Source organism: Bombus huntii, chromosome 7, assembly GCF_024542735.1.
Source record: "Bombus huntii isolate Logan2020A chromosome 7, iyBomHunt1.1, whole genome shotgun sequence".
Taxonomy (NCBI): Eukaryota; Metazoa; Arthropoda; class Insecta; order Hymenoptera; family Apidae; genus Bombus; species Bombus huntii.
Genome location: NC_066244.1, coordinates 4,215,357 through 4,233,437, shown reverse-complemented (window position 1 = coordinate 4,233,437; position 18,081 = coordinate 4,215,357). Strand labels below are relative to the sequence as shown.

Here is an 18,081-nt window from a genome sequence, read left to right as displayed (position 1 = left end):
ACATACACAGTACATACACACGATAAACGTATATACGCATATGTATATGTATACTCATAATGCTAAAAATAGATAGAATTTTTACTTAATAATATGCTTAATGGAACGAAACAATCGACCTTAGTCGAATCGAGCTTTCTTTACGAATATGATACTAAATCCGGCTGTAATGCGGTACTGATGCTATCGGTTCTTATTATCGAAATATAGCTAAAGAGGTAGTATAGAACACCGTACCAGCATGAATCAACCTTCACGCCCACTTCCCAATTCACCCCTCTCATATGTATGTACATACGTATAATGCTTGCCATGGTAACCTCAACATTTCGTACTGAAATCATCCGACGAGTAAAAGCACAGATATAAAACTGGTATTTTACATATCGTACATATCGTACATATCGTACATATCGTATAATCGTTCAAAGTTGAACATTCGGAAATTACGATACACGTTAGAGACTACGCGATATAATTTTCTCAAAGAAAATAGGAAAACTTTATAACATCGTGTACGTAACTCCTTTTACATATCATAAGCGAATATAATCTTTACATATGCACTCGACTTATTATAAAGTTGCAACGATCAAACCAAAATCGTACAATCTAATTTACTTTTCAAACTTCTTTGCTGTAATTCGTACTATAATTTTCAACAGTATCTATTTTTTTCAAAACCACGAATTCGGAAAACATTAGACTTATTTACATATGTACATGTACGTACTTATGTATGTATTAAGTTTTTCCCGCGTAATACTATACAGTGTTTCAATAAGTGCAAAATATTCGCCACAAAATTGCTACTTCCATCGTAGTCGTTACAACTATACCTGTTATAGCATTTTGTAACAGTTAATCCAACCCAAGCTTGTCCTCGATGATGATAAATCTTTCGGTATTTAAAATGTCCTTGTCTTAAACAACTTCCCTTAAACTGTTAAAATCTTACGCTCAAAATCTTCGATCATGAACAATTTAAGTAAACTAACTTATCTCTATCGCGACTATACGCTGTTTGTATTTAATAAATATAAATATACATATAATTTATGTATTGTTGTATTTTCTTGAAATTTTCTTGAAATCTTCTTGAAATCTTCTTGAAATCTTCTCGATGTAAAAGTGTTATAATATACATGTATATACAGATATCTGTAGACTTATGTCTCAATACGATAAACTTTTTCGTTTAAATTTTTAATTAACGATTCGATTCGTTATTTTTATAGTAACAGACTTTTCAACGTTTGTAGCATGTTGTTACAAATTAGAAAAACCGATACGTTTGTAAAGCGCAAATACAAAACAAAAGTTTAAACAATCGAACAAGATGTTTGAATGTATATGTATACTTGACATTAACACCGTACATTATTGTATTGCAACACTAATTACAAAGCATCAGGTACATCATACATATATATTAATATGTATTGTATTATTTCGTTAAAACGTATCGTATTAAAATTAATAGAAAAGCAATCCGGTACGGTAGTTACCTACTTCGAAATCCATACCAATGTTATCGATATAGAAACATTGAATTATTTGAAATTAAGCGACAGGTTCGGATAGATATCGGATAGTAGCTTTTAACTTCAAAGTTTACACGTGAAAGATAACGATAACGTTAATTGCAATATTTTGAGAAAAGCATCCTATTGTACACAGATATATTTACTACTAAATGATCTTTAACTATAACTGAGGAACTAATTAAAGAAGTTCATTGAGAAAAACGGCGGATACGGAGGTAAGTGTAAGAAGTACCGCACCCGAAAATCTGACATCGATAGGAATTTTACAACGAATCGTAAAAATGCTTGATAGTTAGTTTAGAAGTTGGCGGTATATAAGATCTTCATAGAGAAAACGATAAAACATCAAACAGATTTTGACAGATAGATACTGTTGCGAGTTATTTTCCAAAATGAACAGCTGGTAACTCGCGCTTACGGAAAAGGTGATTATTATAACCGTGAGAACGTATAGCGATAAAATATACGAACCGATTGCTAAATATCGTGCGAACATTAACAGTTTCGCCGTTTCATGGCACCATGCGATACCGAGAGTGTTACGAATAGACAGGGAACGAACGTAAGGAAAAAAGACTTACCGTTCGAAAGATGCATCGGAGGACGGGACCACGTGTTTAACCGTGAAATACGAGTAGCAGTGCACCACGAAGATGCACCTCGATGATGCACTCACCCTTAGTCACATGTCCAAATGCTTCGCGTCGGGCACCACCTATGCGCGAGATTATTCATTCCCGATCGGGCAATTCACGGTGTAGACGGTTGGCCTAGCCCGTCGCTTCTGTCCTCTTGCTGTATCCTCCTCCTACCTACTCCTACTCCTACTCCTACTCTGCCTCTTTTTCCTGCTCTTTCTCCTCCTCGTCCTCCTATTCCACCACCTCTGGGTGTGCGCAGTTCCTTTTCGCTTCCGTAGACGTTGCGCGTTCAACACGCGCCATCCCCTTTACTCCATCCTCGCAACCCCCGAGCTTTGTGTCGGTATTACACGTACCAAGTTATGTAGCAAGGGGAAAATCTATAAGAGCCGCGACTGCGCCCTCGCTATGCTGCTCCACACAATTTCCCCGCTTAAGCCTCCTTCAGCATCGCGAACTTAATCGCACAGCTACTAGCATCCTGCTGCTCGAAATGATCGAAACGATGATCGAACTGACGATCGAAATCAATCCGCCGTACTAACCAGACATTCGACTAATATTTGGAAAACGGATAAACTAGATACATGTACTTACATACGTAAGTACTCTGACCGAATGATCCTTTATGCGTTGCCTCTGTTAAAAACTAAAAGATTTTCAGAATAATCGTACAATAATGAAGGAAAAATAAAATAACGCAACGAAAAGAAATCGTCGACTGTAAAAAGCACGCGAAAGATTACACGTCGTAGCCCACAAAAAAATACCGCGATAATCTACTGTTAAGGAGTTTTGCGCGTATTGTCAATTGTCATTTACAAAATAGTTATATATGCATTTATGTATCTCGATATTTATTTTTAAGCACTGTACAATTACAATGTAAACGAAATTGAAGATTTAATAGTTGTCTCCCGCAAGTTTCCAGTTCAATTTAAAGCAGAAAAATTCGAATTTAAAGCAAAACCGCGATTTTCTTTTTTAGATTATATGCCAAATTACAAATATTACATATGTAACATTAGTATTAAAATTACTATACGAAACTTCGAAATTAAAATAAAATTTGATCCACTTAATGCGTAGAAGATAAGATATTTTATATTCCGCATTCTTTTTTATATTCGTCCACAATCTTTTTCGAATTGGAATTAGTAGTAAAGTATTAAAAAGTATAAAACAGGTATGTAAAGAAATATTATTGCTTATTCTGCTTTTCTAGTAACATAATTTATGTACATATTTCGAATTTAGAAATAAAATTCATTTCATTTATAAAGATCTATTTACATCGATATCTGTGTTTTTATATATGTACATATATTTCGCGATATTAGATATCTTCCCTCGCGTATTCTTTCACGCGATGTGTAGGAACCACGATCGTATAAACAGATGATACCGTGTATGATCATAGAAACGCGTTTCCATACTCGCTGCAGAAAACCGTTCGAAAATTGAATCCTGTCTAGTCAATGATCAACATAGAAGGTCAACAAAATCCACGTTCTTGCGACTCAGACAGGGATGAGTCGAATGTCTCTGTCTCTATCTGAGACATTCATAGCGTGTCACTTGTGCGCAAAACGAGAGTTTTCTTGTCTTCCATGTTGTTTCTTCTCGATTCAATTTTAGGACAGCTTTCTCTAGGCTTCTGTATATGAGCGTGGAAATCTGTTTGTAGGACCGTGATCTCGACTCTGAACTCTGGACACTCCTATACCGAAAGTATTAACGGAACCGCCCGTTTCTCGAGTCGAAAAAAATCAAGATGGAGAAGAAGAAAAGGTCTCATTCTGCGCATTCGTGACACCTATATACATATGCATTATACATAGATACTATCAGAAGAAATGAAAGTGCTCGCGCTTATGAACCTAGTTGTTCCCGGAATAGTGCTGCACCATACGACCAAGTGCTGAGTTTAATTGACGTTAGCATATACAAGAACCTATAAAATTAGGGATTTACCCTGTTTGGTTACATACTACCATCGACAGGAACCTATTGAGTTCCACGCAACAAAAACCTATTTAATTGTACGATTCTACGTAAAAGTTCATATCTACTGTTCTATCCGAGATATACAAGTATAAGAATAACAAAATCGCGCAATGATCAAACTAATTGTAACTTGTCTAAGAAAGAGAAATTAATTGTTAACTATATTTTTGAACGATGACACATAAATATCAGTATGAAGCAAATTACTATAGAAGAGGGCGTCTACTAATGGTTTTTCATCTTCTGAATTATCCAGAGAATGGAAAGTCATTCTCGTTACCACTTTGTCACTGTTCTCGACTTCTATATCTATAGCAGTATTAGTTGTGATTTGTTTGTAGCCGATATGCCCATCGTAACATGTCGCCCCGTCGTCGTATTGGGCTAATCGCGGTCTTTGCAATTAACGTTGAGAGTTATTAATTACAGTTTGAACCAGAATTGCGAGTCTAAATTTCGCGTTATCGATTAGAATTGCAAAAAAGTACCGACTTCAGTTTGGTTTAGCGTTACGCTGAAAAGACGATCGCGTTTGTTTTATGGTTGCGAATTATAAGATGTCGTGATTTTTCTTAGTATTTTCTATCGTGAATAATTATTAGAATTTGTCGAAGAGCAGAGTTTGAATTTGTCGCGTCCGATTTTATTGAAAGGTAAATTAAAATCGTGACTGTCGTGCATAATTGAAATAGTTTTTATTTTCATCTATAGATAGTAACTTTAAATTAAATTCGAACTTAAATACATAGGTTCTTGTATATATATTGAGTTCCAATCAAATAGGGTAGATCCCTAATTTTATAGGTTCTTGTACATGCTAATGCCAATTAAACTCACCACTTGACCGCATGGTACAGCACCTGTACTGTGAAACAACTAGAACTACGCGCGTGAGCACTCTTATTTCCTCTCTGATACTATCTGTTACCATGATTGACTCAGACAGAGACAGAGACACTTTACTCGTCTCTGTCTGTCTCGCAGAAACGCGAACTTTATTGTCTTTCATGTTGAGTCTAATCACGACTCAATTATGGGACGGTTTTCCCTAGCGAGTGTCGAGATTTGTTTATGTGATCGTAGTAGGAATCACTAACTTTAACAATTTTAGGATTTTTTAAGATTTCATATAGTGAAATTTTCTTAGGCAAGATTTCTATACATTATTTAATTTACTAATTTACTAATTTACTAATTTACTAATTTACTAATTTACTAATATCACCCAATATCGTGTATATAATAATACAAGAAGCTATATATATTCACAAAAATGTCACAATATAATGAATATAAAAATAGACATTGATAACTATATGTGATCACGACAATTTGGAAGGGACTAAAATTTTAAACTCTACACTCTATAATAGTCGATTGTTTTCGGAACGCCATATTCGCCATTGCCCGTCGCGCGATTAAATTTTACTTGGCATTGGGTAGTACGATGAAATAAAGAAGGGATTATGTAAAACTTTTGTAACTAACGGAATATAATATAATAAGAATATTTGAAGAAATAATATTACATTACAGTGGTATACACATACACATGTATATCTTTGTACATGGTAAGAAATTTATCTTTGTAAAATTATAGTGTATGTAAAATGTTCATGATATATCGTAAAGATGCAATAACATTGAAGTATTTGATAAAAGATTGATATAATTCCATTTGTATATTGATTTTATATATGCATTAGTTGAATCATAAAATCAGTTATCAATATCAAATACAACGTTCGTAACATTTTAGTCCAAGTGTCGTTTGTCTTACGGACTCTAAAACTAAATATTCACATTTAAATACTGATAGCAGAATGGGTAAGTTGTTTCCTCTTATACCACTATATTTTACTATTATATGTTTTCATATTTTATCGTAGATGTTTCCAAAATCAATTTTATGGAAAATTCAAAATTTATATATAAAAGATTAGGGTTATAAAAATGATAACCATAATAATTATGTATACATATATATATATTATATATATAAATATTTATTCCTCTAAGTAAATCAAAATAAATGCCTAAATTTAAAAATAAATATGTTATAGAAAGTTCAGGAGCAGTTACAATTGAAGGAGAAAACTACCAAGTAGTAGACGAATGTATCGAAGAAGAAGATACATGTAACGGTGTACAACATAAATATGTCCAAAATATAGACCCAAAAAAACAATCTAATACGTCAGATAAGAATATACAGCAGAGTGATGATACGAATGAAAGGAAAAAAAATATAAATATAGAAAATAGAGCAAATATAGATCTAGGAAAAAATAAAAATACAATTGTGGAAGAAAAAAGCGATTCATATATGGAGAAAGATGAAAATACAATTGTGGAAGAGAAAAGTGAGTCATATATGGAAAAAGATGAAAATATAATTGTGGAAGAGAAAAATGAGTCATATATGGAGAAAAATGAAAATACAATTGTGGAAGAGAAAAGCGATTCATATATGGAGAAAAATGAAAATACAACTATTGAGAAGGAAGAATGTACAAAGATAAAGGAAAATGAAAATACAACTATAAGGAAGGAGAAAGATACAAACATAGACACGAATGAAGATATAAGTATGGAGAAAGATGAGGAAGTTCCAATTGTTGATTCAACTAATAGTGCATTATCGGATAATTTAAATCCTAATGATAATGATGGAAACAATAAATCAAATATGGAAAATAAATGTTCACAACAATCAAATGTAGAATCAATCGATTTTACTGCTGATATTACTTTAGATCAGTTGGATCAACAAAGAAGTATGACAGATGAAGACATTTTACATAATTTGGATGAAATTGAAAATATAGAGTTAGATCCTAAAGATTTCCAAATACAGGAGGAAAATGAGCCAATGGAAAAAGGCACAAAAGACCACTCTTCTCATACGAAAAGTAAATTTGTTAAAGAAAGTGAAGAAGATGGAAGTATTAATGTAGACAAAACAACATCAAATACTATAAACAAAGAAATAAAACAAGAAAAAGCAGAGAAATCTGAAAAGAATGATTGGTATGAGAAAAAGGTAATGTATGAAATATAATACAGAAAAAATGAATGAGTAACACATACAATTCTTTGCAGCTTATTGAGAAGGAAACGATTATAAAAGAACGACTTTCAAAAGTGGCCAGAGTTTTAGGAATTTCTTATCCATTTTATGAAAAATGGTTAGAACACGAAGAAAAAATAAATGGATCTCCTCTCTGTAAACTAAAACCATCTCGACGATGTTGCTTGGATAAACCATATACTAATCGTTGGAAATTCATTTGTAAGTATCTCTGCCATTATTTCTCCTAAAAGTACTAGATTTATTTTCTTAACTTATTAAGCAAAACTTTGCATATAAAAAAAGATTGATGATCCTAAGATCTTCAAAAATATGATCTTAAGAAAAATTGTTTACTCGTCATAATATTAAAACCAATTAGGACAGCCTATACATTGTCATTTCCTTCTAGTGATAAAATTTTATAATGAATGTTTCATATGATATCTCTGAATTTATATAAAAAACATTTTATATCTCATAGTCGTCAAATAGTTGTAAGATAGCGTTGTCATAGACAGCTTTTAAGAGTTCTACTTACAATTTACTTATATTTAAATCTTTATGATTGGTTCAGTAACTTAGTTTACTTATTTTACGTTGATGTTAAATTCATAAAATAAATAGATAAATAATGGCATTCACAAGCCTATTTTTGCAGAACGATGTATTGATTACGTCTTTCTACATTGACTAATATATGTATTTTAAACCCTTTAAGTTTTATGACGCATAGGCGTACATATAATAATTACAAACATAATTTGTCTAGAATAATTAACAATAACACGACATATATCATGTATACATTATGATAAAATTTAAAATATAAAATTCTCTTCTAGTTATAATTGTAAATCTTTATTTAATAGTGTGTAATTATATATTGCGTTTATTTATTTGCTCTTAATTATAATAAAACAGATATATGTATATAGTAATTTTAATTTCAAAATAATGCAATTAAATTTACATATTTTTAGGTAATAAAAAAGATATACACGAGTCCATAACAGAAGTGGACAATCCTGACATTTCTTTTAGTAAAAATAGAAAAATAGTCTGGAAATTAGAACCCAGTGGGGCATGGGGTGTAAATATAAATAACGAATCACAATTTCCATCTTTTGTATTACGTGCTGTAAAGGTATGTTTCTTACTATTCTATAAATTTTGATAAATATGATTTTCGAAAGGAGGACTTGTCTAAATATCTGAAAAGTTTGCAATTTCAATAAAATACAAAGAATGAAATAAGTGCCTTGGCCATGTATATTTACAAAATAATAACAAATTTATGTACATTTATAATAACTACTTATAGTCTCATGGAACAAATAAAATATGCATATAAATATAATGTGAAATATAGAATAATTCAATAATTAGAATTGATTATAATTTTTTATTATATATAATCTTTTTTAATGTTTATTGTTTGCAATGAAAAATTCCACCTTTTCATTCATAATTTCAGTAATGGGCATAATTATTTTCTAATAAAGATTTGCATGTAACATCTTTGTATTTTTCAGATAAATATAACAACAATTCACAATTATTTAAAAAATATTATAGAAATTGTGATTATGTTGTATATAATAACTTCTACATTATATTTTTTTTTACACAGATATTTGAAGATTTTCTCCAAACAACAGAACAATCATTAATCTCGCATAATTCTTCAGATGTAAACTTTTCTGATGATGTATCTATAGATGTAGTATCAAAAAAGGACACAAATAATGAAGAAAGACAGGATTGGTTATGGCTAGTAGTGCGTTGCAACAGTATGGATGAACTTATGCTATTTGCAACTGGACAAAATATCAGTCGCTCTACAATGGATAGGTTGAAACAGGTTTATGAATCTGGACCTGGGAAAGACTGTAATGTTAAATCCTTATATTGCAAATCAACAAATAAGTAAGAATATATTTTGCAAAATTAATAGTATATAAATCGCATAATTTTATATAAATGGCTAGTCTACATAACTTTTATTGAGAACTAAATAATATACCATTTTTTAATATCAGGTATGACGATACTGCTGTCACGGATACAACATTTTTAGTTGGTTCAGAAGCTCTGGATGAAATTGTTGGGGGCCTAAAAGTACAACTTGCGCCTAAAACAAATTTTTGGTCAAATACTGCAGGAGCAGAGAATGTAGCAACTGCAGTAATAGATTTACTTGCACCTACTCCAAAAACAACAGTGCTTGAAATAGGATGTGGTATTGGCCTCATTGGATTGATGATGGCTTCTGTAAATAAAAAATATTTGTTTTTACTGTTTTTCACTGTACTTTGTTCATTTATAGTTTTGTAATTCAATTTCAGAAATGTCAACAAGTCATAGGAGTGGATTCTCCATCAGAAGTAGAAGAGGCTGAGATGACATGTGAATTAAATAATATAAAGAATGCTTCATTTATAATGGGGTCTCCTATTGAAGTAACAACTAAAATCATTGCAGCAGTAAAAAATCGTAAAACGTGTGCAATAATCAATGCAAATACTAATGTTGGTCGAGGTATGTAAAAAATATTACATTATAAACAGATGTTTGTGAGATGTTTGAAACATGAAAAAATATTTTAAGTAATTTTATGACATCTCTTTTGATTTTTAAAATAATTTTACGATTAATTTTAACTTATTTTATTAATATCATTTCATTATTAGCTATAAAGATATAAGTAAATTCTTTTAATTTAATAAGATTCTAAATTAAATAGAGCTTTACAACACAAAACAATACATTGAAGAATAAATCGAAAAGTGTTTTAATACGTCATTGAAAATATTTTTTATTAATAGTTTTCTGAGAAATCATTCTTTATTGATAATTTTCTGATATAATTTTCTGATAATCTGATATATCTTCCAAATATTAATAAAAACTATTTATATTGTGTATCTGTTTCTATTTTATAGCAATTGAGGTTATGACAGCTCTCAGAAAAATACCATCCCTTAAACGAATAGTAATGATAACAACATTAACCAAGCAATCAGTGCGTGCTATATTAGAATTAGCTCGTCCCGGAGATCATAGTCATGGCTCACCATTTATTCCTATTGTGGCATGTGTTGTTGACACTTTACCTAATGGTCCTCATTTTGAAGCGGTTATTTTGATGCAACGACGAATGATAAACAAGTTTAATCAAATATGGTCACAAAAAACTGCAGGGGAAGATATAAAAAGTTCAGAAATCAAAATTGTTCACGAAAAAATAAATCAACAAAACACTAATCAAATAGGCAAAAAGATCTCAAGCAAACCAACTGAATTACAAACTAAAATGAACTTTAATAAATTCTTGGACAAGAATCACGCAAGAAAGTCAAAAATATCGATAAAGAAAGCGTTTTATATAAAACATGCTGAAAATTCATCTATAAAAAATAGATTCAAAAGGAAACGTTCCCATTCGCCAGATAAAGAAGAAACGCCAAAAAAACTAATGAAGAAATTCAGTAAATCATGTGTTATAGCATGGCATCCTGGTAAGTTTATATTCAAATTATATAAGAAATTAACAACTTGGGAAGAAGTGTAAAGATATTTTTTTATCAGTAATATGTAATTTTTGGTATAATTAAAAAAGTAACAAAATAAGTAAATACCATAGTATAACACCTTTTGGTTCAAAGCTTCATTTATGGAAAAATCAATTTAAGAAATTTTGTTACTATTACTTTTATTAAAATTTGCATTTTTGCATAACACTGGTAAGATTTAAACAGTGTAAGCTGTAGCATATTAGTTGTTCCTGTTATTAAAAACTTTTTCATGTCAGTTTGTTATATACATGTGTATATATAGAGGGTATCGAAAATCTAGTAAGTAAAAGATTTAGTATTCATGCACTTGAAAAGTAGCAAGAATCAAGTTCGACTTATTTCGCACAGGGAATTACCCCCTTTCCCCTCGAATTACCCCACGAAAACGAAGCGGTGTTTCAAAAATTGTCGCTCTATATTTCCAATCTACTTTTACGTGGGAAATCCCCCTCTTTGAACTTGTACCTCGATTTTCAATACACTCTGTATAAATTTCATATACAGGATGACTTAGATTTTAACAGCGAAACTTTATCAGTATACTCCATAGGTCTAAATAAGAAAAGAATGTTTTATAAAATTATAACAAGAAAACGAAATGTGAAGGGAACAGTAAAGAACTTGCGATTACTGTAGGAACAATACAATGTAGGAATAAATCAGCAATATTTCCTTTTGTTTTGTTCATCTGTAATTACTATTAATAAATCGCTAGACTTCGTATAAAAATTCCACGATTATTATAACGGTATGCAGATATACTAAAGGTAAATGTTACTGATCTGCTTCTACATTGTATAGCTGCAATTTCAAGTTCTTTACTGTTCCCTTTCTGTTTCGTCTTTCTTGCCATAATTCCTTTACATAGTCTTAAACGACCTATGCTTATATAAGATTTTTTTGTTTTTAATATTAGATCAAGCATCAAAGAAGAAAAAGGAATGGGACACGGGAAATTCACAATTATGTACGAATATATTCTATGAAAAAAAGATGCAAGAGCGTCCTAAAGAACAAACTGATTTAAGAGAGAGGTTATCTCATAATCGATTGGATACTGATATTGCTCAAACATTAAAAGAACATCAAGCACTTTTAGAAATAGCAAAAGAGAAGTTAAGCGGTCCAGCACCGACTGTTGATATGAATACTGCAAAACAATTGCAAAATATGTTAAATGTCGTTTTAGAACAAACAAATAAACTTCAAAGTCAACTTCCACGTTCTGTTTGGGACCGTATTGCTTCACCAGGAAATATAAATCCCGGTCAGAGGGAAAATAAACAAGATGATCCTCTTTTGAAGGGTCGTTATGTTCAAGAGATGGGTTCCCAGGATATTCTAATCACAATGCCAAATAAGAGATTCTTAGATAATGACGAGCCTGAACCAAAATCAATGTACAAAAAATATAACAATTTATCACCTTTAGAGCCAAATACAATTATGCCAGTAGCATATGCAATTAACTCTAGAGAAGAGAAATCCTTCCGTATAACACCAGAAAGATTTGCCAGATCGTTCAGAGTCGAGGTAAGCCAGAATCGGGATCTAAGAAGTCGTAGGAATGAAATGGAAAACATGAAAAAACCAATTTCACCTGTGAGAAGACAAATTTCTTCACCAAAACATCGTGTAACTCCTCCAAAAAGACTTTCTCCTAAACGTCCATTGCTATCACCTCCAAGACGTCCATGTTCTCCTCCGAGAAGACATTTTTCTCCTCTTCAACGTCCCACGTCACCTGTGTATCGACAACGTTCCCCCATAAGACGTCAAATATCTCCGTTACGACGACCAATGTCACCGAGACGAATGTCACCCTTAAGACAAGCTTCATCACCGAGACGTCCATCACCGCCACGACGGATAGAAATGTCTATGAATCGTCCAATGTCACCATTGAGACATCAAGTATCACCACGACAAATGTCTCCCATAAGATCCACTGTATCTCCTAGAAGACAATCATCGTCGATGAAGCGACCGATATCTCCACTAAGAAGACAAATTCCGTCTCCTAATCGAATGATACTTCCTAACAGACAGGAAATGTTACTTTCTAGGAGACAGGCAATACCACAAGAACGACAGCAGACATCGACAATGAGACGAATGGAGTCACATAAATTAGTATTTGAACGTCCTACATTATCACGACAGCAATCTCCTCAAAAACGACAAATGTCACCATCAAGATTTACCGATGATTGGGATATACCAAATAGAAGAGCCATTGAACAAAATATTTGGGTTCGACCTGTTGAGCAAATACCTGAACAAAATATCTGGCGAAGTGAACAAACTCCGGCATCTAGTAATAATTGGGAACAAATTACATGTAACGATAGACGTCATAAGAGTTTTAATCAAGAGAAGTGGGAAACTGCTAAAGATCCTATGCGCAGTGATAGTTGGAATAATGGTGGAAATACTTGGAATTCCAAACAGATGTATACAAAGCCTATGATAAAAGAAACATGGTCATTAAATTCTAATAATAAATGGTCACCAATGTCTATGCCCGGTAGTAGTAATGATAACTGGAATGTTCGCGGAAACGATAGCTTGTCTGCTTGCACAGAATCTTGGATGGACAATAAAAACCAAGGTAGATGGGAATCGTTAAATGTTAAAGATTCTTGGAAGTGCGACAAGGAAGATTTGAATGACTTACCAGAAGATGCAAAAGATCCTTGGGGTGATGATGGTATTTCAGATTTAAAAGAAAGATGGCATAAATTTGAAAGTACTGGTACATCAAATGCATGGGTAAGGGAAAATGAACAACAGCGAGGAGATTCATGGAACTCAAAATATAATAAAGATAACTGGCAAAATAAAGGATTATCTTTTGTTACAAAATCTCAGTGGCAAAATAATGACAGTAAAAATATTGGAGAATCACGTTGGCTTCCCCAGAGTGATGAAAAGAAACCTACATGTAGTGGTTGGCAAAATGGGAATAGTGTAGGATCTTGGCAATTTCAAAATCCAAATTTTCAGTCACAACGTTCTTTTCCTTCAACTCAGTTCAAAAGTTCATATTAAAATTTGTGATCTTGATAATAATGTTGATTATCAGGAATTAAATTTATTAGGTCATTCGTACCATATTGTAATTTTGTTAGATTATAAACGCGGAGTTCACACTTTTTTTCGTAAAGCAGATATTTAAAAGGTCATAAAATAAACAATTGTAGATGCAATTGAAACTAAAAGAGTGTTTAAGTTTATATTATAAGATTATTATTCATTTCATCTTTTATTATTGTAGTTTCTACTTTGTTATTTCCAAATTAATGATGTTAATGAAATAATGTAAGTATTAAACATATGATGTAATGATTTTTAAATAAACATAAAACTTGTTTAATATGCTATCATAAAATTTAGGCAATGGTGTTTTATGCATATCTCTTTTAAGACAATCTAAAATATAAGTTTATATTATACTTTTCAAATAAAACTGCATTTACATAAAAAATCAATTCACTTAACTATGTTTGATACATACATAAAATATTTATCTAAAAATTTTAATTACGATCTGTAACTAGATACATATATAATATGTATATATATATATCAACAATATCCTATACTTGTACAGTTTATTAGGCAGTAAATATATCTATCCTATAATTTTATAAAATAATATATTTAGGCATTATACGTTTGATTTCATTATTGAGACATTTAAAAAATACTCAACTGCATCAAGTTTGCGATTAACTAAATATCTGCTATTTTTCAGAAGTTGAATATTTTAACTAAGCATGTTAAACAAATATAAAGCTTAAGTAAACAAGTTTTTAAACTGTGGCGTTTTCTGTTTAATAGGAATTGACATGTCACGGAAAAGATTTTTTCGTAACTTAATGAGTTCCTTTAAAACATAGGTAGTTCTTCTTTAAAATGTAGTTTCTCTAAAATTTTATGAAATTTGTATGTATAAAACATATGTATAAAAATTACGGTCAGTTTATTATTTTATAAATGTACAACAAAATCGTTAGCAGTTCGACATACTGTATTATTTTCACAATGCTAATTGATTAGCATTTTGAAGTAAACACAATATTATGTAAAAATATCTTATAAAATTAAGCATTTATTTCAATTTAGAAGTAAACGATTTTGAATAAAGGATAGGCGCGCATATACGTAAATAAAGCCTAATGCGAGTATACAAAATTCATTTAAAAGCCGTACTCTACATACATATATATGTATATGCATATGTATATGTGCATCTGTGTTGATAGTTGTTTACTAACGCACGTGTAATTTGCTATGTATTTATGATGTATTTACATCAAAGAAAAGACATCTACTTTTATATTTAAATTTAATTAAATTTGAAACGATAATATTTCAATTAATTTATTCCATATTTACATAAACAAAAGTAACAAATGTTTCGTTCAAAGGTATAACGTTTAGAAACACTTACTTAAGTATATGCTAAGGGTATTTAGGTTAAAGATAACCTCTAATATCTTTCAGGTATTTTCTGTTTTACGAAGTATAAACAGAAGTTCTTATGATATCGGACATACAAAATTATTACGAAACACATTATTTTCAACTAATGTTTTGCGTGGAGATTCAGGTGATACATCAAATGTAACTTTAAATGAAAACTTACCTATCACTTCACAGCAACCTCAAACCTTAGATGAAACAATACAGGAATCTAAAACTTCAACTGAGAATGCAGAGGTTTTTTTAGAAGCTTCGGTTGGATCAAATACTTCATCCTTTTCCACAGAGGTATGTAATAATGTATTGATAATATATTTTATATTAATAGATTTTAAATTAATACGAAATTATTGCATTATAAATAATTACTAATGTATTCTGTATAATTATGTTTTAATACACTAAGCATCATTTTCTTTAAAAGCAAGAATATGTCAGTATATTATTATTCAGAATAATAGATTATTCTATCATCAGAATAAAAGAATATTGAATTTAGAAAATTGATACCTATACATTCTACGTATACATTGTTTATTGTTTTAAAACAAGTTATAGTAATTATATTGTGAATTAAAATATTTTTTTATAGCAATAAAGACTATAAATTTTAATCTTGTAAACTTATTGTGATTGTTTATAACACGTATTTTGTTACTATTATAAAATACATGTATTTTGATTAGGATATTATTAAGTGGACTTGTTAGTAGATTTTCAAGTATAAATTATATAATTCATTAAATAATACTACATTCTAGTCTGAGCCTGATAAACTATATAAGAAACTAGAAATTGAAGTCAGAGGAAACGATCCCGCTGTTCTTAGAAGTTATGGAGAATTTGCTGTTGTGGTAGCAGGTCATTTAGACATAACTGTAGGCAGACAGTAAGTTAATGCAGTGAAAATATTTTTAAATATCTATAAAAATATATACAAGAAGATATAAATACATAATACTAAAATTGACAGTGTTGCAATACGAAAACCCATATTTGAAAGATTAACACTACTTAAGTCTATTCACGTTCATAAGAAACATAGAGTTCAATACGAAAGAAGAACATATTACAGATATGTTGATCTCTTTAATTTAACTGGCTCAACTGCAGATACATATTTAGAATATATAGAAAGAAATCTCCCAGAAGGAGTGGCAATGAAAATCACAAAGGTATGATTTAGATTCTTTATTTTTAACTACACATGAAAGATACAGGTAACCAATTTTACTTTTTGCAGGTGGAATTACAAACCTTACCCAAAACAGTTAAACAAGCAATGCCTTCGCAAAAATAAATGAAACAATTATGATGTTACCATTATTTTAGTAAATAGACAAATAAATTATATATGCATAATAACTTCGTTTGTCTTTCAATAATAATATTAACAATAGGCATGGTAGTCATAAAATCGATTTTACTGCTTCATCTTTAACTGTACGTGTATTATTTTACATCACATCATTGCTATAATCACGACATTATTATCTTTATGTTGCTGATTTAATAAGTATAATACTGTGTGATGAATTTGTAGTCTTGTTAGTGACCTTTTCCAATTCTGGTAGTAAATCTTTTTTTGTAAATATAGGTAACAAACGTTGCATAGTTTTAATATTTAAAGTCCTCAAAGGTGTATTTTCCATGCGTTTTATAAGATAATGTTCCATATCCACGTTGTTATAGGTTGTTTTCGAATTGTTAAATGGATGACTATTATTCAATTTCAAATTTAGAGAAACAGTTGGAGATTGCACCTGCCGTGCAGTCGAATTTTTCTCTTGCATTGCAACTGAAACATATGCTTTATGTAATAAATTTTAAGTAAGTTTATTCGCAGTAGTATTTGATATGTCTTTACTTTGATGTTTTCTATTTAATTGAGCACTGGCTATACATTTATGTAAAATGAATTCATATCCTGGAAATATAGAAAATATACATAAATAAGATGTAGAAATATTTTATAAATAATATATGTGATATATACGTGAGTTTTAAACAATAACATTTGCTTTATACACATTTTAATCCTCATGCAAGTATTAATAAAATTTAGAAAACAATTTCTGTATATTTCAGTATTATATTTATTGTTATATCTGACATTTTAAAAAGATGTTTCATATATAGTTAATATAGAATAGTGGATCACGTTCTTAAATTATTATACTTACTAGAATATTTTGATTGAAAATGTAAGTCGCTGTCCAATCCACAAATTAAATGAATTATAATTATGGTGAGAAAAATAATTAATCTTTTCATTTGAAATATATTAATAAATTGAAATACAGTCTAATATAGAAATACTGTTTTTTTTTCACGTTTAATATAGTATTTTCAAATGTTCTAGAAAATTTAAAAATTAAGTACACAAAGTTTATCATAAAAGAAACTAATTATGTGTAAGGATATAAGACAAAAATGAAAATATTTTCACCTTTGTTAAATTTTTAGTAAGATAAAAAATATGAAAATCAATCCACTGTCGATTAACAAACTCTCTGTTACTACTACTATACAGTGAGTGGAAGTTGCTATGTCTTCATTTAATCTTTTTACAATGTTATTCAAGAAAAACCGGTTTTAAGGAAGAGAGTCGAGTTTGAAATTCTTCTACCGCTTGAAACAATTTTAGTATCTTTCTACGCGCGATCAACAAAATAAAACAGTTCACGAAATACATTTGTTTGTAAATTTAAATTATGCGCATTTTATATTATAAAATTTATTTTATTCAT

The 18,081-nt window shown here is 30.3% G+C and overlaps 4 protein-coding genes across 14 annotated transcripts in view; 2 read left to right on the top strand and 2 right to left on the bottom strand.

Moving 5' to 3' along the window:
- Nucleotides 1-2,466, bottom strand: part of LOC126868022 (glycoprotein 3-alpha-L-fucosyltransferase A) — a 33,597-nt gene extending 31,131 nt beyond the window's left edge. For 2 of the 8 annotated variants that reach the window (XR_007690509.1, XM_050623157.1), the window contains exon 1: nt 2,129-2,460. The gene's annotated coding sequence lies outside the window, so the exon portion shown is untranslated. Of the gene's footprint in view, nt 1-2,128 lie in introns of all 8 variants that reach the window. The other 6 variants (XM_050623158.1, XM_050623160.1, XM_050623159.1 and 3 more) reach the window with 6 other exon arrangements.
- Nucleotides 2,467-5,203: 2,737 nt separating this feature from the next.
- On the top strand, nt 5,204-14,238 carry LOC126868013 (uncharacterized). 3 transcript variants are annotated; one of them, XM_050623141.1, is made up of 10 exons: nt 5,204-5,766; nt 5,955-6,022; nt 6,259-7,238; nt 7,298-7,487; nt 8,249-8,412; nt 8,899-9,194; nt 9,308-9,539; nt 9,614-9,806; nt 10,211-10,786; nt 11,760-14,238. In XM_050623141.1, exons 2-10 carry the CDS (start codon nt 6,019-6,021, stop codon nt 13,892-13,894), a joined length of 4,770 nt encoding a protein of 1,589 aa, XP_050479098.1. In that variant the 5' UTR covers nt 5,204-5,766; nt 5,955-6,018; the 3' UTR covers nt 13,895-14,238. The 3 variants fall into 3 exon arrangements, with proteins under 3 accessions (XP_050479098.1, XP_050479097.1, XP_050479096.1); XM_050623140.1 differs by having other exon boundaries at nt 5,902-6,022; XM_050623139.1 differs by lacking the exon at nt 5,955-6,022.
- An 848-nt stretch (nt 14,239-15,086) lies between these two features.
- On the top strand, nt 15,087-16,696 carry LOC126868034 (28S ribosomal protein S10, mitochondrial). Its single transcript, XM_050623182.1, has 5 exons — nt 15,087-15,276; nt 15,353-15,619; nt 16,093-16,220; nt 16,305-16,506; nt 16,575-16,696. Exons 1-5 carry the CDS (start codon nt 15,262-15,264, stop codon nt 16,629-16,631), a joined length of 669 nt encoding a protein of 222 aa, XP_050479139.1. The 5' UTR covers nt 15,087-15,261; the 3' UTR covers nt 16,632-16,696.
- Nucleotides 16,697-16,827: 131 nt separating this feature from the next.
- Nucleotides 16,828-18,017, bottom strand: LOC126868037 (uncharacterized). 2 transcript variants are annotated; one of them, XM_050623186.1, is made up of 4 exons: nt 17,781-18,017; nt 17,515-17,689; nt 17,199-17,258; nt 16,828-17,129 (listed from the first exon to the last, which is right to left on the bottom strand). In XM_050623186.1, exons 2-4 carry the CDS (start codon nt 17,603-17,605, stop codon nt 16,828-16,830), a joined length of 453 nt encoding a protein of 150 aa, XP_050479143.1. In that variant the 5' UTR covers nt 17,606-17,689; nt 17,781-18,017. The 2 variants fall into 2 exon arrangements, with proteins under 2 accessions (XP_050479143.1, XP_050479142.1); XM_050623185.1 differs by having other exon boundaries at nt 17,515-18,017.
- Nucleotides 18,018-18,081: the final 64 nt, after the last annotated feature.